Consider the following 21,475-nt stretch of genomic DNA (forward strand, 5'->3'; position numbering starts at 1 on the left):
GCCAAGCTCTGCGATACAACCGCACTTGCTCCAACCCCTCAGACAGAGACAAACACCTACAAGATCTCTGTCAAGCTTTCTTACAACTACAATACCCACCTGCGGAAGTGAAGAAACAGATTGATAGAGCCAGAAGAGTTCCCAGAAGTTACCTACTACAGGACAGGCCTAACAAAGAAAATAACAGAACGCCACTAGCCGTCACCTTCAGCCCCCAACTAAAACCCCTCCAACGCATTATTAAGGATCTACAACCTATCCTAAAGGATGACCCAACACTCTCACAAATCTTGGGAGACAGGCCAGTCCTTGCCTACAGACAGCCCCGCAACCTGAAGCAAATACTCACCAACAACCACATACCACATAACAGAACTACTAACCCAGGAACTCATCCTTGCAACAAAGCCCGTTGCCAACTGTGCCCACATATCTATTCAGGGGACACCATCACAGGGCCTAATAACATCAGCCACACTATCAGAGGCTCGTTCACCTGCACATCCACCAATGTGATATATGCCATCATGTGCCAGCAATGCCCCTCTGCCATGTACATTGGTCAAACTGGACAGTCTCTACGTAAAAGAATAAATGGACACAAATCAGAGGTCAAGAATTATAACATTCATAAACCAGTCGGAGAACACTTCAATCTCTCTGGTCACGCAATCACAGACATGAAGGTCGCTATCTTAAAACAAAAAAACTTCAAATCCAGACTCCAGCGAGAAACTGCTGAATTGGAATTCATTTGCAAATTGGATACTATTAATTTAGGCTTAAATAGAGACTGGGAGTGGCTAAGTCATTATGCAAGGTAGCCTATTTCCCCTTGTTTTTTCCTACCCCCACCCCCCAGACGTTCTGGTTAAACTTGGATTTAAACTTGGAGAGTGGTCAGTTTGGATGAGCTATTGCCAGCAGGAGAGTGTGTGTGTGTGTCCGTCCGTCCGTCCCCGGGAAAAAAGGGGGTGGGGGTGAGAGCCTGGATTTGTGCTGGACATGGCCCATCTTGATTATCATGCACATTGTGTAGAGAGTTGTCACTTTGGATGGGCTATTACCAGCAGGAGAGTGAGTTTGTGTGTGTGGGGGGTGGAGGGTGAGAAAACCTGGATTTGTGCTGGAAATGGCCCAACTTGATGATCACTTTAGATAAGCTATTACCAGCAGGACAGTGGGGTGGGAGGAGGTATTGTTTCATGATCTCTGTGTGTATATAAAGTCTACTGCAGTTTCCACGGTATGCATCCGATGAAGTGAGCTGTAGCTCACGAAAGCTCATGCTCAAATAAATTGGTTAGTCTCTAAGGTGCCACAAGTACTCCTTTTATTTCTGCTGTGCTCAGTTTAGGTTTGAATAAGTAATACCTGCAATATTAATTGAAAAGGTTGAACTCATCTCAGACCATTGAGGCTCAGCCTTTCTGAGAGTGCATTGCAGGCTAAAATTTCTGCAAAATTGTACAGCTCTGAAATATTAATTGGGGTCAGGATACCCTTTTAATAGAAATGATCCCAGGGCACTTTACAAATGTAGGCCCTGATCCTGCCCATGTTTAAGGTGAATTCCCATTGATGTGAACACGAGTAGTGCTATTAAAATGAATCAGCTTGCTTGTGCTTAAAGTTAACTGTCTGTGTGTGTGTGTGTGTGTGTGTATTTGCAGGCCCTCCCCCTCTCCCCATGCAGCCTCCTCTTGGGTGAACATGGCCTCAGTTTTAGCAGCAAGAAGTGATGCTGCTCAGCAGTTTAAAACAGGAAATGAATAATACCATAACCAACTAAAACGAGAGGAGAACTTTAAGTAGGCAAAAAATACTCACCTGTGTTGCAGGCTGGCCAGGATACTGGGTTAGAACACCTATTACTCTTCTACCTCTAAGATAGTTGGCTCACAATTAAAGGGCAAAACATACTTCTGTGATGTCTTTCTCCATTTGAAAGAATTTTGCCATACAGAGTACACCAAGGTACATAAGGGGTAGCAAAACCATTACAGCATTGAACATACATGTAAAACATGAAATAAATAGGATTATAAATAGGCTAGACTATAAAGTAATAGCAGTTAGCTAATGCTGTGGCTCCAGGGAAAGGTGGTAGAACCCACCAGGCTCCCGCTTTCCTGCATGTGAATTGCATACATTTGCATATTGCTACAAATCTGCAAAGCTCTCGGTACTGTATGAGGAAGAGAAAAAACACCAAGGTATCGAATAACCATTGTTACAAAGTTCAGGTAAATGCAATTGCTCCTTCCCTGCAGTGTAGCTGAAGAGTCCATACAATTTTATATAGTCAATGAAGCTATCCCAAAATCCTCTGCAAAATACAGTTACGGAGCTAAATAATAGCAGAGAAAGAAATGAAGGGGTACAGGAACAGCACAATAGAACTGTGTTCAGGATACATGCAGGGAGCACAGTTCAGATAGTAGGAGCTACACAAGGGAAAGATACTAGGTTTTGTTTTTGTTTTTTCTTCTCCCCAAGATGGGGAAATTGTTTTTTGTTAAGGCCAGAAGGGAACATCATCATCTAGTCAGACTACCTACATATCACAGAAATTATAGAATGTTGTATATACAATAGATTAAAAATTATTTTAAAATTGTTCCATTCTAAGTTGCCTGATAAGTTCTTGGCATAGTTTGAGTAAACAGCTCAAACTGTAAATAGCTGGTATGTCTTCCTTAGCTGCTGGCTAAAAATGTTCTTGTGCCATGCCTGTTACGCTGGTATGTGGGTGCCTTGTTACTTCTAAAGTGCACTAACCTGGCTATTTAGTGGCCCACAAAAAATTATTTTGGTGGCTCAACTGAATTCCCAGTGGAAAGGTGTCTATATCACTAGAACTACTGCAGTTGAGGACAGTCCCAACAGGCTGGCCAAAGACTGAATAGACCACAGATACTTGGCTACCCTGTAGGGGACTGTGCTGCATGTCAGGATTGAGACACACTTGATCATGTGGAAGAAATTTGGGTGCCTGGATCCTTTTGTGCATAGATAAAGTGTTCAGATATTCATCCCGCATATACCAAAGGAAAATTTAGCTTTAAATTCCCACATCGGACTGTAGCTTGCTGCTTGCCCTGGAAGATAAGGAGAGGAAAAGAAAATAGACTGTCAGTGACCTCAGTAGAGTGGTATGAAGGTTGTATATCTGAGTGTCTTACCCTCTGGTTGGTGTTAACATGGCTAAGAAGCCCGCATGTGTCATTCCAATCCCGTTTCTCTTGATTTGCCTACTTCAGATTGAGAATCAAGGCAAAAGGAAGGTTCCAGATGAAACACGTATTTGCCCTTCAGTTCTGACTGCTTAAAAATAATTGGGGTTGGACACTTCTGCACAGTTAATGACGAGCTGGAGGGACAGAGGGCCCTTCTTAGCACGACTGGCCATATTGGGAAATGCAAGAATTAGAGCTGATTGGTGTTGACGGAAGGATGGCTGGGTGCTCTGAGCAGTGTGCTTGAAACCTCTAGGCTTCTTGGCAAAGCTTGCTGTCCCTATCCCTTCCCTGTTGTGGCTCAGTCCTACCTTGGAGATGGTGTACTCAACCACTGTCGGAGGTAACAGCAGGGGATTCAGTTTCCACCTGAGAGTACCATGAAAGGGGCCAATTGTGATCATGGTGCTTATGATACAGGGATGGGACTGAAACCCACCAGGATCAGTCCATGTGAGCTGTTGAGCAGTTATTAGCGGGCAACCTTCAGTCACCCCTGAGCTAAACACTGAGCAGTAACTTAATGACGAAAGGTTCTGAATCCCTGAGCCATCCAGTACCTCTTTATTCTTCCAGCTTTCTAGGAGAGTTTTTCAAACAATGGATCGAATTGAAAACAAAGCCATTTGTTTAGTGTAAGAAATTATTCTGAAATACCATACACAGCTCCACTCATCTGTTTTGTTCCATTGCCGATTTCCCCGTCCCACTTTTGTTATTTAATTCAAATGCTGTATTTATCTCTGTTTGTATCCTGCAAGTAATAGTATATTAGCTTTTGGTCAAAATGCCTGTAATCACATTTCTCGAACTGACTGGATGTAGAAAAGGGCTTCCAAAAATGAATAGGGCCACAGGTCTTAAATCTGTAAATCCTAGTCTTTCTGCACAATTATGATATGCACTATATTGCTGCATCATGGACTCCGGTTTTACTATAAGAAGAAATAATCCGCCTAATTTTAAAGATGTTCATCCTAGCATCTTCTCTGAGCAGAGCTCATGTCTGCATCAGAGTCCTAAGCAGAACTTTATCTTGAGGTCTGTCCTCTGGAAAAGAACCTCTCTGCATGCATGTCCTTCACTTGGGCTGCAGTGAACTGCACAGCCAACTGAAACGCATCAGGACTGCAGGCCTTGGGGAAACAGCAGCGTTGGTGATGACGCGGAATGGTGCTGATTTAGAAAACCTTTGTAACGTGGTGATTTTAACAGAAAATCAAGCAAAGGATTTTAAGCAAAGCCGAGTGCCGTGCTGTTTGCGTTGAGCTGGAATTTGGCATTTGTTTAACATGTAGCCACATTTCAAAAACTGGCTCTTGTGTCTGTGTCCCTCCGTTGTTGGGTTACCAGCATAGACACAGTAGGCCTGAGTTTTTGAGAGTTGCTGAGCATCCACAGCTTCAGTGATTTAAGTTGCAGCCCAGCACCTTTTGAAAATCTGTCCCTAGGCATCTCAAGTTGGGATGCCTGAAATCTGGGTGCTCTTACTAAAAATGTGACTACAATGAGAGGGACACATTTCCTAAATCAGGGCCATGAACTTATCCATTCAGCTGTACAAAAACCACTCCTCTTATCTCACTGCCAACTTAAAGTAAAGTTTCCTTGTCCCTGAAACATTCATAGATATTAAGGTCAGAAGGGACCATTATGATCATCTAGACTGACCTCCTGCACAATGCAGGCCACAGAATCTCACCCACCCACTCCTGCAATAAACCTCTCACCTATGTCTGAGCTATTGAAGTCCTCAAATTATGGTTTAAAGACTTCAAGGAACAGAGAATCCTCCAGCAAGTGACCCATGCCCCATAATGCAGAGGAAGGTGAAAAACCTCCAGGGCCTCTTCCAATCTGCCCTGGAGTAAAATTTCTTCCTGACCTCAAATATGGCGATCAACTGAACCCTGAGCATATGGGCGAGATTCACCAGCCAGATACCCAGGAAAGAATTCTCTGTAGTAACTCAGATCCTACCCCATCTAACATCCCATCATAGGCCATTGGGTCTATTTACCATGAATATTTAAAGATCAATTAATTGCCAAAATCATGTTATCCCATCATACCATCTCCTCCATAAACTTATTGAGTTTAATCTTAAAGCCAGATAGGTCTTTTGCCCCCACTGTTTCCCTTGGAAGGCTATTCCAAAACCTCACTCCTCTGATGGTTAGAAACCTTTGTCTAATTTCAAGTCTAAACTTCCCGATGACCAGTTTATATCCATTCGTTCTTGTGTCCACGTTGGTACTGAGCTTAAATAATTCCTGTCCCTCTCCAGTATTTATCCCTCTGATATATTTATAGAGAGCAATCATATCTCCCCTCAACCTTCTTTTGGTTAGGCTAAACAAGCCAAGCTCCTTGAGTCTCCTTTCATAAGACAGGTTTTCCATTCCTCGGATCATCCTAAGATGATGGATGGATACATCCTTCTCTGTAGCTGTTCCAGTTTGAATTCATCCTTCTTAAACATGGGAGACCAGAACTGCACACAGTATTCCAGATGAGGTCTCACCAGTGCCTTTTATAACCGTACTAAAACCTCCTTATCTCTACTGGACATACCTCACCTAATGCATTTCAAGACTGCATTAGTTTTTTTCACGGCCATATCACATTGGCAGCTCATCGTCATCCTGTGATCAACCAATACTCCAAGGTCCTCTCCTCCTCTGTTACTTCTAATTGATGAGTCCCCAGCTTATAACTAGAATTCTTATTAATCCCTAAATGCATGACCTTACACTTTTCACTATTAAATTTCATCCTATTACTATTACTCCAGTTTACAAGGTCATCCAGATCTTCCTGTATGATCTCTCTAAATTGGCAATACCTCCCAGCTTTGTATCATCCGCAAACTTTATTAGCACACTCCCACTTTTTGTGCCAAGGTCAGTAATAAAAAGATTAAATAAGATTAGTCCCCGAACCGATCCCTGAGGAACTCCACTGGTAACCTCCCTCCAGCCTGACAGTTCACCTTTCAGTATGACCTGCTGTAGTCTCCCTATTAACCAATTCCTTATCCACCTTTCAATTTTTATGTTAATCCCCATCTTTTCCAATTTAACTAATAATTCCCCATGTGGTACCATATCAAACACCTTACTGAAATCTAGGTAAATTAGATCCACTGCGTTTCCTTTGTCTAAAAAAATCTGTTACTTTCTCAAAGAAGGAGATCAGGTTGGTTTGGCACGATCTACCTTTTGTAAAACCATGTTGGATTTTGTCCCATTTACCATTGACCTCAATGTCCTTAACTACTTTCTCCTTCAAAATTTTTTCCAAGACCTTGCATACTACAGAAGTCTGGGTGCTCTTAGGAAATGTGTCCCTCTCATTATAGTCACATTTTTAGTAAATCAGGGCCATGAACTCATCCATTCAGCTGTACAAAAATCACCCCTCTTATCTCACTGCCAACTTAAAGTAAAGTTGCCTTGTCCCTGAAAGATAACAGAGCTGTGGCTCTGTCAGACCAAGAGAAGGGCTGAGTTCCAGAGTCTAAGAGCCCCTCACTGTGAACACCTTGCTAGCAGCAACTTCCTGTTAAAATTAGGGGCTTGAGTCTCAGGTGCACCATGGGAAAGGGAGGAGGAGTGTCTCTTCAGACTCAATTCAGCACATGCCCAACTTCAGGGGCAGAAGTAGACCCATTAAAGTCAATGGGATCACTTGAATGCTTAAAGTTAAGCATGTGTTTAAGTACTTTGCTAAACTGGGGTTTCATGTAACTTAAAAAGGATATCATGGAATCTCAGGGCTTGAGTCTCTACCCATTAGATCTTCCAGTCCCCTTGTCTGTCTGTTCCCTACGTCACTTGTTCAGTTGCTTAGTCCAATCAAATAATACTCTGTATTTACGCTCCTAGAACATCATATTCTTCAGAGCATCCTTGTAACACTCCTGAGTCAGCCCCTCTGGTTCTAAATACCAGGAAATTGAGTTAAAATACACACCCCACAACCGTGACTCTGCCCTCTTTGAGCGATGCTTCAGCCTGCATCGATGGACATCATAGCGCTTGGCTGAAGCCCTTTGTAGATCCATCTTCTACCCTGAATAACTTCTAAAATTATTGTTTCTGCCAAGGGGCAGTGGGTGGCAGACATTAGCAGAGATCAATCCTGAGGTCAGTTTGGGGAGAATCAGAGCCATAGTTTGAACCTGGGGTCTGTGCAAGAAAAGTTATAAGAACCATAAAATGTTGATACATTAGTTTTCAGGGGGGCTATATCTTAGGAGTCCCTTACTCAAACAACTTCAAATTTGGACCATAACCCTACAGCAGGGCCATAGGAGGTACAGCGATTTTTACCCTAAATAATGATCTTCCTCCTAGTTGCTGATATCATAGAATATCAGGGTTGGAAGGGACCTCAGGAGGTCATCTAGTCCAACCCCCTGCTCAAAGCAGGACCAATCCCCAATTAAATCATCCCAGCCAGGGCTTTGTCAAGCCTGACCTTAAAAACTTCTAAGGAAGGAGATTCTACCACCTCCCTAGGTATCTTCAAATACTTACAGATGATTACATGATCCTACTTGCTTCCACCCTCAATTGTTGCTTAGTCTAGCTGTACATATTGATATTTAACTCAAATACCTGCTCTGCACAGAACTGAGCAATGCAATTCTTCTTTCAAATGTACGTGTCTGCTCTCTTTAGCGTCCCCATATTATTATTTTTTTGAACTGATGCCAGACTTTCACAGGTGCTGAGCGCCAATAATCCAGGGCTCCTTTGAAAATCCTGGCACTTATTTAGCTACCTAACTGAGACCTGAGCTCTCCGTTAAAGCTTTTTCCCTTATGTCCAAGCAGGAAGGACAAAGTTGTAAAGGTTCATAACTGATGCGTCAGTGTAGAAAATAACAAAACAAGATTAATCTGTGGAGGGTGGAAGGGCTTGTGGCCCTTAATAAGGGCTCCTAGGTGCTATGGTAATACTAATTATAAATAAATATATGGGAAATCATTAGAAAGGTTCGATCGGAAGGAAGAATGTGGAAAGCAGTTATGTTGACCCAGACACACAGGACTGTAAACTGCAGTTTGCAGTGTGACAGCAAAAAGACCAGTGCAAACTTTGAGGCTGCACCCATGAAGGCATCACATGACAGGGCAGGGAGGTATTTGTCCTCTGCTCTATAGCTCTGATAACCTCACTCCTGGAATTTGAGCAGGTATTGGACACCAAAAGGTATCAGGAATTCAGAGGAGAGCTGAGTGATGCACTGTAGGGAGTAATCGTTTTTTGCAGGGGTGGCCAACCTGAGACTGAGAGAGAGTCAGAATTTACCAATGTACATTTCAAAAGAGCCACAGTAATAAGTCATCAGCACCCCCCCCCTGCTCCCAGAGTCTTCCAACCCTCCCAACCCTGATGATCAGCGCCTCTCCCGTCCTCCCCGTACCTCCCAATCAACTGTTTCATGGCATGCAGGAGGCTCTGAGGGGGGAAGGAGTGAGGGCATGGCAGGCTCAGGGGAGGGGGCAGGAGGAGGTTGAGTGGGGGCAGAGCCAGAGGTTGAGCAGAGAGCACCCCCCAGCACATTGGAAAATTGGCACCTGTAGCTCCAGCCCCAGGCTCGGTGCCTAGACAAGGAGCTGCATATTAACTTCTGAAGAGCTGCATGGGGCTCCAGAGCCACAGGTTGGCCACCCCTGCTTTGTTGGATGGACTAGACGAAGTTAGAGTTCTCGTCCATCTCTGACGCATATGTATCTTGTTTTTCGTCTGGTGCACCCTGTAATGCCCTGTCTGGTTAGCAGAACTCTTGATGCCTAAAATACTCTCTTGGTTTGTGTTTTGTAAAGATTCCTGTTGGGTTGTTGACGGTCTTCCTGGGAAGTGGATGTAGCCTCTAGCATGTGTGCTCATAACTTCTCTGAACACTGCAGACCTACCAAGCAGTGTTCTGGCCTGAAGCCTGAATGTGCAAAAATGTCCTAAACGTTTAATTTTCTCCAGTATGCGCTCCACTGATAAACCTTGTTCAGTTTTTTTTAGAAGCATCTGAAACAAGGGGAAAAATATTAGCGATTCTTGGATTAGATTTCAGTTGTTGCTTATGGCTAAACTAGTTCCATGAAACCACTAGTGAGATGTAAAGTAACTTGATCGTTTCCTTGACCTGTTTCATATCTACCTGAATACACATGGAGCTCAAGAATATGGATGACTGTATGCTGCCAAATTCAAGCTTGAAATTCTATTCCTGAGTCCTGGGAATGTTCCTTATTAAATCACTCTTCAGCGTGGTGGGGGCAGAGGAACAATAATCTTCAGAGACTGCATGGTTTTTGGTGATGTCTGCCACAAATTGAAGCAGACTTATGATGCTGGAGCAGAACTAGGCCACTTTCTAAATAAGCTTTTTAAGACCAGGAATTGGTAGGGGGAATCACTTAAATGCTTTCCGTTCTCCCATCAGTATTCTGATGGGGACTGGAGAAAGGCATTCCCCACAACTCTAGTGTAAAAGCAGATCCCAGAATGTTTAAGCTTGCAGCCAAATTTTTACCCCCTGTCATTTAAGGGATAAACAGTAACTTAGGCTGTTTTATGAGGTCACTGCCTGTTTTTCCTCAGGGTGAGCAGCTTATTAGCTTTCCCTCACGGGAGCCAGGTTTTGCCACAAAGTTGAAATGCTCTTTGTTATTTGAAAAGAAAAGGAGGACTCGTGGCACCTTAGAGACTAACAAATTTATTCGAGCATAAGCTTTAGCTGTAGCTCATGAAAGCTTATGCTCAAATAAATTTGTTAGTCTCTAAGGTGCCACGAGTCCTCCTTTTCTTTTTGCGAATACAGACTAACACGGCTGCTACTCTGAAATTTGTTAAAGTGAGTTTTAAAATTTAGAAAACATTCAAAGGTTGTTCCTTAGCCCATCTGGGGTAAACTTGGAAAGTAGAATCCTGGACTATGACCACTAAATGTATAAAGGACAAAAAACGCTGGCACAAATTGGCACCCAAGGCTGGGATATTTAAAGGGGTCTAATGACTTAGATGCTTAGCTTTCCTTGACCATCAACAGAAGCTGGGCGCCTGACTCCCTTAAGCCTTGAAAATCCCATCCCTAATTGGCAGTCTTCAAGGAGAGGCTAAGAACTGGAAACCTGATCTTGTCTCTAGAGGAGGCTCCTACCATGTCAAATGTGGGACTTAGGTCAGCATAGGGGAAGCTGCTGTCTGCGTTGGAATCTCTCTGTCTGTCTCTGAGGCTGTCAATCCAGCACACGTCACAAGTGCTCAATTCTCTTTACAGAACAGTACTTAAATACGTGTGGTGGGTTTTTTGTTTTTTTTTTTTAAAAAGTCTGTTCTAATGCCATTGAAATAGAATGGATTGATTTGTAAAGAGACACCGATGGAGATAGTTGTTCTTCATGAAGTGGAGTCTTGCCCCTGTGAGAGAGCGAGGGCGAAGGGATACACTTGCATCGGACAGCTTTCAGGATCAGGGCCAAAATGTCAGTCCTGGTTCATGTACAGTGGCATGCCTCAGCCAAGAGGCTAGACTGTGATATTGTGACAAGCCTTCGTCCATCAAATCCGACTGATGTTCTTATAGAGTCTCAAATTGCAGCGTGATCTGCGTTTAGACTGTCTGAGAGCCCTCTTGGAGTATAATTTATCATATTAAACTGTTTCAGAACTTCCTGTCCCTTGTCCTGACATGCAGCAGGTTTTCCCCCACCCTCAGTATCTGACATCGCAAACAGAGTCTGGGTATGTTTCCAAGGGGGTTTCAGATTGAAGATGAATATCAAAGTACAACCGCTTGCACAAGGTTTTCAGACCATGCATATAATGGGCCTGAATGTATACTGATATTTGAGGAAGTCAGCGTTTGGTGGAGGCTGTGTATGTTAGGGGGCATTGCTGTATGTAGTGTCAATGAAATATCTGAAAGATCGCATTGTATTAGCATTGACAGATTGCTTCTATTTGCCGACCTCTGCATTTTTTTAAAGTGTTGGGCTTAAGGGACCAGATCCTCAGCTGTTGTATAAATCGACATTGCTAGGGAGCTGCGCTGATTTACCAGTTGGCATCTTGTGGGCCAGATCCTCATTACGTTTACTTTCTATTCACAAATGCATGGATTGCCCCGTGTGTTGGTATAGAGTGTGATCTCCTAGCTTGTCACAGATGATAGCAGGTGTCTTCACGTTCTCAGGGCAGATGCCATCAATGGAAGTGAGGTTGTTTATAGAGGAGGCAGGTTTTTCCAATCACTTTGCTTTCCATGCTACCATCACCAGAGTCTTGCCTGGGTCCCCCCGTCCCCCCCCGGAAGTTCCTCATTGCTGATCTTCAGCTGGGTATTGCGAAAGCTGAGAAAGTGCTCTGTATGTTGACGTAAAGGGGATGCAGAGCTGGGGATGCTTTGCAGCCTGTGGTGTCTACAAGCTTTCCTGACGGCTTTGCATGGCTGCTGGATAAGATGGGGGAAGAGTACAGAAGTCTACCGATCGTGACGGTGGAAGTGGAGAAACACTTTCCCATAATGAGCTGGTGGGTTTGGTCAGAGAACCATTTTGAGACATCTTTATTCACCCCTGCAGGCAGGATGGGAGTATTTGGTGATCGGCAGTGTCAGATGCTTCAGGAAGGTCCAGCAGGGTGGGCATGGGTCTATACAGACAGCAGGAGGGTATCCGCCAAGGCAACATGTGTTGTCCCTGCCATACCCTTCCCTGACGCCCGTGTGATGAGGGGTCCAGATACAGGCAACTGGCATTGGAGCGTATTTGTTGTTTTTGCTAGCCTCTCGCTCGGGAAATGGAGGGTGGACACCGAGCGGTGCTTAGTGACAGCTCTCGTGTCAGTTGAAGGGAAGGTTTGCAGGACTGGGTCCATGATCAAGCATAACTTGAGGCAGAAAGTCATGGAAAATCATTGTGGCTGAGGGATTTTTCATCAGTTGCGGGAGTATTTTCAAAGTGGCCTAAGGTTGAAGTCAGTGGAAATTAGGCCCCTGACTCCTTTTGCCCCCTTAATTTTTTAGGCCAGCCTTTACCTTTCTGAAGGCTCCATGCAAGGATCTCAAAGAGCTTTACAAACATTAATGAATTAAACCTCATAACCTCCCCACCCCAGAGAAATAGGGGGCAGTATTGTCTCCATTTTACAGGTGGGGATACTGATGCCCAGGGAATGGAAATGTTTTGCTCAAAATCTCTCAAGCCCATGCATGGCACAGCTGGGAACCTAGATTTGCCTCTCATTTGCATGCTTTAATCGCAGGAACATCCTTTCCTTTAGATCATGCACTCTCCCCAGGGCTCCCAAAATGGGAGCACAAATACCCAGTCATTAGAGGAACTCCAGCCACCTGTATAAATGAAATAAGTTGAGCTCCTATTTCTTCCAGCACATGGACTAAAACCTGCTTTTTAAAATCTCTTTCCTATAATGGATGCATCCATTAACTTTACATTGATGTCTTTAGCAGGGTGTTTGCCTAAATTCATATGACTGGGGAACCTCTAGATTCCCAAATTCTTGAAAGTTTTGCAGCTGCACCACTGGAACACCCACCCCTGGCTCTTGCATAGATGGTGACATCCAGGAGCTATGTGCTTCTGGTCCTGCTGCTTCCTGCCTTGCATACAGAGCACTGAGAAGGATGATGTCATGGTTGAGCTTGTAGTAGGAAAGGTGGAGGCATGAGCCCCAGGGTTAATATTTTGGGGGTTTAAAGGAGTATAGGTCTGTGTGGTCATTCAGGTAAGGGGGCAGGGCAACATGCAGCAGGAGACAGACATGAGGCAGTGCATTTAAAAAATTCCCAGCCCAAATAATTCAGGCTTGTAAAGGGACAGCGTAGTCGGTGAGAAAACAGAATACCAGGCAGAGCTGGTATCTGGTTGGTGGACTGAGTGAATCCAGCTCATTCCTCTTATCTCCTTCTATGAAAGTGGCTTTAAAAAGAGATGACAAAGCTGTTTATGCTCTGACTTTGATAATTACAGAGTGACTAGCCTGTAAATTCCTAGCAAGGGCTGTCTTTCCTGCAGTGCTCGCTACAGGAGGGCCAGCACAGCGGCAGAGCTGCGTTTGAATAGCTGCTTTCTGGCACCTCTTTAACTGAAGTGGCCTTTTCTCTGTCACCATCGCTGTCAATTGGCAGTTGAAGTCATCTTCACCCGAGGCCTGTTATCAAAGTTCCCAGCGCTTCTCGGTAGGCTTCTAAAGGGCACTCTTCTTAAATGGAGTTATCCAGGCTGGTTTGCTGCTGATAGATAAAGACCATGTTCAGGCGGGTTGTGGCAGAACATCCAGACACCACTGAGATACCAATGCTGAGCTGTGGAATTGCTCTGTAAGAAGCAGAAATTCTGCTTTCCAGTTAAACTACCCCAGTGAACATCTCCAACTGATAGTTTATTATAATCTACTTTGCCCTTCCCTAATGTCGATTAATCTGAGACTAAGCATTTTACACCAAATCATAGCACCTTTGTGACTTAGATAGTCTATTCACTTGATGGATGAATAAAATGGATCACATAAGTGACACAACCAAAGGTCCTAAACAAATAAGGACAATCAGTCTAGCTCCTTCCAATTCTTCCTGTTCTAATAGTATACAGTGTGAAGTGATATGGATGTAGAATCTCTTTAACTGTTGGGTTTTTTCCCCCTGATCTCAGCTGGGAGCTGCTTTCACAAATATAAAGGACTTCAAGAATGTCAAGCCTAAACTGAAAGGAGGTAGCATGGTCTACTGGTTAGAGCAAGGGGTTGGGAGTCAGGAAACAGAGGGTTTTATTTTTCCAATTTGCTACTGATCTTGTGTGACCTTGGGGAAGGCACCTCTCGGACCCTCAGTTATAAAACGGGGAATAATACCCACCCTTTTTAAAGTGCTTTGAGATCTTCTGATAAAAGATGGCACGAAGGTGCAAAGTCTATATTTTTATTGCGGGGGAAACAAAAATTCAGAATCACACACTCTGTCTCTCTGAGCTTCACCTTGGGCACTGTATTTCCTGCCTGCATCTGCAAACTGAGCATAATGTGGCTAAAGATTTCCCTTTTCTCTCTTCGTAGGAGTACATTTGCCCCAGATGTGAATCTGGCTTTATTGAAGAAGTGACAGATGATTCCAGGTATTGTACATACTCATGAATGTGTGAGGTCAATTGCTAATATATATTTGTAATCAGTTTGTAAGTGGTGTATTGCAAGGCATTTAAAGGCTGTACATAAAATAAGGGAAAATGGATGCAAAATTAAAACAGGACCTATTTATGTCAACTGATAGCAGTGACAATTATAGAACACTTATTAACACAGAGTAAAACAAACGTTATTGTGACACTGGAATGATATTGACAAGGAGAACTTCAAGGAAGACCCTTAATAAAGTAGTGGAAGTTGTGAGGTTAGTCTGTACTTGTGTCCAGTAGATCCGTGGTTCTCAACCTTTTTTCATTTGCGGACGCCTACACAAAAATTTGAATGGAGGTGCGGACCCTTTTGGAAATCTTAGACATGGTCTGCAGACCCCCAGGAGTCCACAGGTTGAGAACCACTGTGGTAGATGAGTGTTCTTATGGATTTGGGGATATAATTGTTAATGCTAGTTAGGCAAGTTCACTGAGAAGAGATTGAAACCTTTGTGGTTGCAGGTATGAAGGTTAAGAGTACCTTTTCTCTCCATTTAAGGTACTTTAATTACTGTAGTGTCTGAGCACCTCTTATTCTTTAAAGTTATATATCCTCCCAACCCCCTGTGAAGTGGGGCAGTGCTGTTATTTCCACATTACAGACAGGGAACTGAGACACAGACACTAAGGGCATGTCTACACTAGCACATCACAGCTACAGTGCTGCAGCTGTACTCCTGTGTCACTGTTGTGTAGACGCTTCCTGGTTCAATGGAAGGGGTTTTTCCATCAGTGTAGTTATACCACCTCTCGGAGAGATGGACTGTAGGTTCAATGGAAAAATTCTTCCATCTACCTAGTAGTGTCTACGCTGTGGGTTAGGGCTAGGGATTAGACCTAAGTGACTTGCTCAGGCCACAAACAGGGAGTCTGTGCCGGAAGAGGAGGTTGAACCCTGGTCTTCCAGCTAGCTCCCTAACCGCTAGACCATCCCTCCTCTCTAGTAGCAAAGCTCAGCAGAAGCCATATTAATGCTATAAATTTTCCTGCACTAATACTTCCTTCTTATGGGCTGCTATAATTAAGAGTAACTGTTTAAGTATGGATCAGGATTAGAACTCGAGTGCGTTGCTGTGACACAGACTCCCTTTGTGGCCTCAAGAAAGTCTCCTCGTGCCTCTGCTTCAAGTTCTCAAACTTTTAAACGGGGATAGTATGTAATGGGATTGTTGGGAATGATTAATATTTGAGCACTATAGAGCTGCTGCTGTTTTATTAATGGAAACTAATTTGGTGGTCGGGGGCTAGCATCGCTATGTACTAATTTAGCACTCTTCTGGCAAAAATGTAGGTGAGATGGAACGTTGATTTGCAGCACAAATCCTGACCAGGTTTTAGGTGGAGCAAAATCTTGGTCTAGTACTATATAATATGGCTTGATTTAATATTCCACTTAATAGTAATGATGGCTTAACTCATTATGTGGTGCCTATTTCAAAGATGTTTTGTATTGGTGAGCTCTTTGGAGATGTGCAGAACTTTATATTGTGTGTTAGTTGATTTTACGTGGCTGAGTAATCATGTTTGAACAAGACTCCACCTTTCCTCTGATTGCATAAAGCAGGCTATGTGTCCTGACGCTCTGCTCCTTCTAATGTGCTAGTTGTTAGGATTTAAATACAATTAGCAGTTTTCATCCATTGATCTCAGCGTCTTATGAAAGAGGAAATTGAGAGACTGTGCCCAAGAGGTCACAGTGATTTGGTAGCAAAGCCAGAAATAGAAGCCAGCTCTATTGATTCACAGTCCAGTTCTTTATCCAGTGGAACACGCTGCCTACAGACAACTAGGGACTGAAAAATATGCTAGTCTGGCACTTACATATTCAGGCCTGAGCCACTGCTGAGAAAGTTGTGCTATTTGGAGTGGGAGTGGTAACAATGTTAAAGTCTGATATTTTAGGGCTCCCAAAGCAGGAAAGCCTTGAAACATGTTTCACTGGAAAGGTGTGAATCACTGTCCCTTTTGAACACAGATATTCCTAGCAGTTAACCAAGGAACATGAAAATGTAATTACATGAAGCCCAATGTTTTTTGCTTGGCTCTGTGGTTAGGAATGTTTGCCTTGGAACAGAGTAGCCCTTTCAGTGTTGTGAGCACCCTTCCCTGAACAAACTCTGCAAAATGACATGGTTTGTGTTGCAGTGCTAGGCACAGGAAGCTTTCAGTTTCAGTTTAGTAGATGGGGTGAGGGGAGTTTTATGGGAGGGGACAAAGTGCCAGATATCCAAGATAAACCAGTGAACTGCTCTGAACGGCTACAGTGAAGCACAAATGCTAATCTAGCGCCTGAGGGAAATGTGTTTATACTGGTGTTCAGTGACTCTCTTGTGAACTGGCTGCTGCTACGCTTCCTCCAAAGTGGAGCCTCTGTAAAACAATTTGCATATTTTTTCCATACAAGGGAACCCTAAATCGGTGTGCTGTAGAGTCACTTTATTCTTTCAGCAGGCTCATCGGCTTTACCTGTGTTTCCCCTCTGGGGTGACACTGTGTTTTATGTATAGATTAATTCCTTCCACAAAGTAAGTCACATACCACATTTGATCATCCTTTTTTGCCTACATGGGAGCCTTGTCTTGTTCCTTATTGAGAGTCTGGCTCACACTGGCTTCAGTCTATATTTAACCCCCAGAAGGGGGAGCTTATTTTTGAAAGCAACAACCTGCGCTGACTAGTCTGTTTTCTCCTCAGTTTTCTAGATGGTAGTGGCAGTGGAATAGACGACAGTCCATCCACACAGTTTGCAGAGGTGAGTTTGCTTTTAATGCAGGCTTTTTTAAAAAAGGGTGGGTTTTTTTTTAAACCTTTAGCTGAGCAGAAAATCCATTTTGGATTGTGTAAATTTTCATTCAAAAAAATTGCTATTCAGGGAATGACATTCTTGAAAGCATGTCTAGGAACACACTCATAAGAGGAGATTGATGTGTGACTGACTTATTTGCTTTCCAGCAGATAGCAGTCTCAAACCCTGAATGTGTTGTCTAGATGAGAGCTTTTTTTTGGTTTGTTGGGTAGAGGCACACTCCTTTACAGAACAGATGGAATCCCTGCCCAAAGAGACTCTCATCTCAGACAAATACAACAAGAAGGTAGAGCGTGAGCTTGGGTGAAATCTTGGTCCCATTTCAGTACATGGGAGTTTTGCCATTGACTACAGCTGGGCCAGGATTTCACCTGTAATCTTTAAGGAGATCTCTATAGGAGACTTCATGAACATGGTGGGTTTTGAGGAGGGCTTTGAAGTTGATGGCTTGGCGCATGCGAACAGAGCAGTTCCAAGCACAGAGCATGGCAGGACAAAAGCTCAAAGCAAATAATTGTGCAAGGAGCAGCAGATGCAGCGGGAGTGAAGGAGGCATGATCCAGGGCAGAGGTGGGCAAACTTCGGCCCATGGGCCACATCCAGCCCATGGGACCCTCCTGCCCAGCCCTGGAGCTCCTGGCTGGGGAGGCTAGCCCCCAGCCGCTCCCCTGCAGCTTCAGCTCGCCATGCCGCCAGGTGATGGGGCTGCGAGCTCTTGCCGGGCAGCATGGCTACGAGAGCCACCGGCCTGTCCTGGTGCTCTAGACTGCGTGGCAGTGTAGCTGGCTCTGGCCAGGCGGTGTGGCTGCCAGTCCTGGTGCTCTGAGTGGCAAGGTAAGGAGGTGGGGAGCGGGGGGGTTGGATAAGGGGCAGGGGATCCCAGGGGGCTGTTGGATGGGGCAGAGGTTGTGGGGAAGAGTTTGGGGGGGGAAGAACAGGGAGGGTTGGATAGGCATGGGAGTCCCAGGTGGGCCTGTCAGGGGCCAGAGGACAAGGAGCAGGGGAGGTTGGATGGGTCAGGAGTTCTGATGGGGGCAGTCAGGAGGTGGGAAGTGGTAGGGGGGTGGGGACCAGGCTGTTTGGGAAGGCAGAACCTTTCCTACCCAGCCCTCCATAAAGTTTCAGAACCCTGATGTGGCCCTCAGGCCAAAAACTTTGCCCACCCCTGATCTAGGATGCATCTACAGCAATTCCCTTCTTTCCCCTACATGTAGCAAAGAACAGCATTGGGACCCAAAAGTGGGACCCAAAAGTGGCCTTGTCCAGTCGTCTCTTGCTGGCGAGAGTATTTGGAGACATAAGAAGATTAAAAAAATAAGAAGGGCTGTACTGAGTCAGACCAATGATCCATCTAGTCCAGTATCCTGTCTTCCGACAGTGGCCAGTGTCAGGTGCTTTGGAGGGAATAAACAGAACAGGGCAGTAAGCAAGTGATCCGTCTCCTGTCGTCCGGTCCCAGCATCTGGCAGTCGGATGTTTAAGGACACCCAAAGCATGGGGTTGCATCCCTGGCCATCTTGGCTAATAGCCATTGATGGATCTATTCTCCATCAACTTATCTAATTATTTTTTGAACCCTGTTATGGTTTTAGCCTTCACAGCATCCCTTGGCAATGAGTTCCACAGATTGACTGACTGTACATTTTGTGAAGTACTTCTTCCTTTTGTTTGTTTTAAATCTGCTGCCCATTAATTTATGGGATGACGCCAGGTGCTTGTGTTATGTGAAGGGGTAAAGAACACTTCCTTGTTGGTTTTTCTCCACACCCGTCATGATTTTATAGGCCTCCATGTCCCCCCAGTCGTCTCTTTTCTAAGATGAACGGTCCAGACTTTTTTTAATTTCTCCTCATATGGAAACTGTTCCATGCCCTTAATCATTTTACAATCAATTACAATCTGCATATCTGAGGCTATGTCTACATGACCACGTTTGTCAATATAACATATGTCGCTCAAGGGTGTGAAAAAACACCCCTCTGAGTGACGTAAGTTACGCCAACAGAGGCACCAGTGTGAACAGCGCTATGTCAGCGGGAGACCTGCTCCTGTCGACACAGCTACCACCACTCGTTGGAGGTGGTTTAATTATGTCGGCGGGAGAGCTCTTGCCCGCTGGCATAGAGCACCTACACGAGTGATCTTACAGCGGCACGGCTGCATCGGTAGAGCTGTGTCACTGTAAGCTTGCTCGTGTGCACATGGCCTTAATTCCCCTCTGCAGTTTCAGCTAGGTATAGTATTCATCTCAATTAAACTGTTGCTGTGTGCTATTCAACTGCCGTGGTCTACTCCCGAAATGAAGTGACCTTTGCTTGTATTTTGTGTGACAGTTCGCAAAGAGCTTTGGGATGTTCATGATGAAAGACGCTATGTACATATTAAAATAAGTATTAATAATGAGCTTTTGCTCTTGGCGGCGTTGCAGGCGAGCGTAGCTGCATTGTGTTCAACAAAAGTTCCAGCTCAGTTCTGATTCAGGGGCGTGTGTTTGGTGAATCACAAAGCAGATCATAATCTCGATTTTATTTTTTTTCTTCTTCTCCTTCCCTTCTGTCCTCTGATGCTGTGTTGAACTAATAGTCATAAAGATCTTGTAAACTGAGCTACTTAGATACACAAAATAAAGCTGCAGCTCACATACCCCAGGCTCATGAGGTGTCAGTAAAATGTGGATAGTAAATATGTTGAGATTATTCTATTTCCGTTTTACGATACTATAGAACATATCTGATTCTTGTGATGCAGCTGTTTCTAATGTCATGTGTCTAGATCACCTGACACTGATATATCCAGTGTAAATGCCAACTGCTCCTGCTTCACACCGGTAGCTCTGTTGTCTGACATTGCTTGCTTGCTTACACATTCTGAAATCTTTCATAAAAATCTTATAAAACCTTCTGTACCCTTATAGTAACATAGCATCAGTTGCTACTAACTGAGCTATTTTGAACCACCGCCTTGTTTAATCACAAAGAGGCTTTCTCAAAATGCAATAAAACAAAACTGGTTTTGCAACCTAAGATTGCAAGTTAGCACTTTCAGTTCTGAACGATGCCTTCAGAGGTCCAGGAGAGAAGAACGGGGAGATTCCCTTGTTTCGTGACTCTCTATACACCCCACTTCTTTCCTGCAAGTGGGTGGAAAAGGCAAGAAAATCTAGCCAATTGCGCTGCATAATTTCATCAACTACCCCGAAAGCTCATGTCCTAGGCAAATTGCACACCTGAGCTGAGCGTCTCCGCTTACTTTAGGGGGGTTGTCACGGAACTGACAGCTGTTCAATTTAGTAAAGGAACAGGTGGGTTTTGACAGCAAAAGCAGCAGGTGCATGAATGAATGGAGCATGCGCTGGTGGTGGTATAAATGAGTGGGTCCCCTCCTGGGCACCCCTGCAAGTGGCTTCTTGCCTCAGTTTCCTTCTTGGGTAACTCAAAGGAGTCCACTTCAGGCTCTTACTTAAACTGGCCCCCAACAGGGATGGTGTTTATTACAAAATGCTTGTGCAAATAGTCTGTAACAAATGTCCCAAAATTATAGTCTGTATCACCCCAGTGCATATAATCCTTGTTCTTATCATACCCCAGCATCTTCCATCACAGCTAGGTTATTTATCTGTCCTTCTTTCCCTCTCCCTGGACAGAAACCCTGCCCATCCTTTTGGGGTGCAACCCTGCTCTTCCCAGCAGGAACTCCCCCAGCCTCTTCGTTAGGAGCATCCCTTGCTCCCCCAGCCCACTCTCCCTTCCTCAGGGTCTAGCTCTCCAGCAAGGAGATGTCAGCAGATAAGCCGCTCCCCCTGCCTTTCGCCCTCTCTGCGCCTTGGCTCTGGTGTAGAGCCAGCAGGCATCTCCCTCAGCTGCTTCCTCTGGCTTGGGGACAGCAGCCAGCAAACCCTGTGTGCTGCTCTCTTGTCTCAGCTTTCTCCCAGGAACCACCATCTCTCCAGCAGCTCTCCTCCCCTGCCTGATTCCCCTATTCTGACTTCTCAGTGACCTTTTGTAGCCTTCCAGGTGCTGCCCCACCCTCTCAGTGGGCCCAAAAGGGAGCTCCTGGACCAGATCAGGAGAGCTAAGCCCAGTTTCGCTTAATGAGCCAGCTAACCTGTTGCAGAATGAACAGGCTACTGTCCCAGAAAGCTGGCCATAAACAGGCTACTGTCCCAGAATGAACAGGCTACTGTCCCAGAAAGTATCAGTGGGTCCTACAAAATACGTCGCATGTCTG

At 44.6% G+C, this 21,475-nt stretch overlaps 1 protein-coding gene across 1 annotated transcript in view; it reads left to right on the forward strand.

Annotated features, from left to right (window-relative positions):
• The window catches only part of RNF115 (ring finger protein 115), a 52,832-nt gene that overhangs the window by 8,862 nt on the left and 22,495 nt on the right, over positions 1-21,475 (forward strand). The window contains exons 2-3 of the mRNA XM_048828647.2: positions 14,324-14,382; positions 17,137-17,194. Of these exons, the coding sequence (XP_048684604.1) occupies positions 14,324-14,382; positions 17,137-17,194 (117 nt within the window). The remainder of the gene's footprint in view (positions 1-14,323; positions 14,383-17,136; positions 17,195-21,475) is intronic.

This window comes from Caretta caretta, chromosome 24 (assembly GCF_965140235.1).
Source record: "Caretta caretta isolate rCarCar2 chromosome 24, rCarCar1.hap1, whole genome shotgun sequence".
Lineage (NCBI taxonomy): Eukaryota > Metazoa > Chordata > Testudines > Cheloniidae > Caretta > Caretta caretta.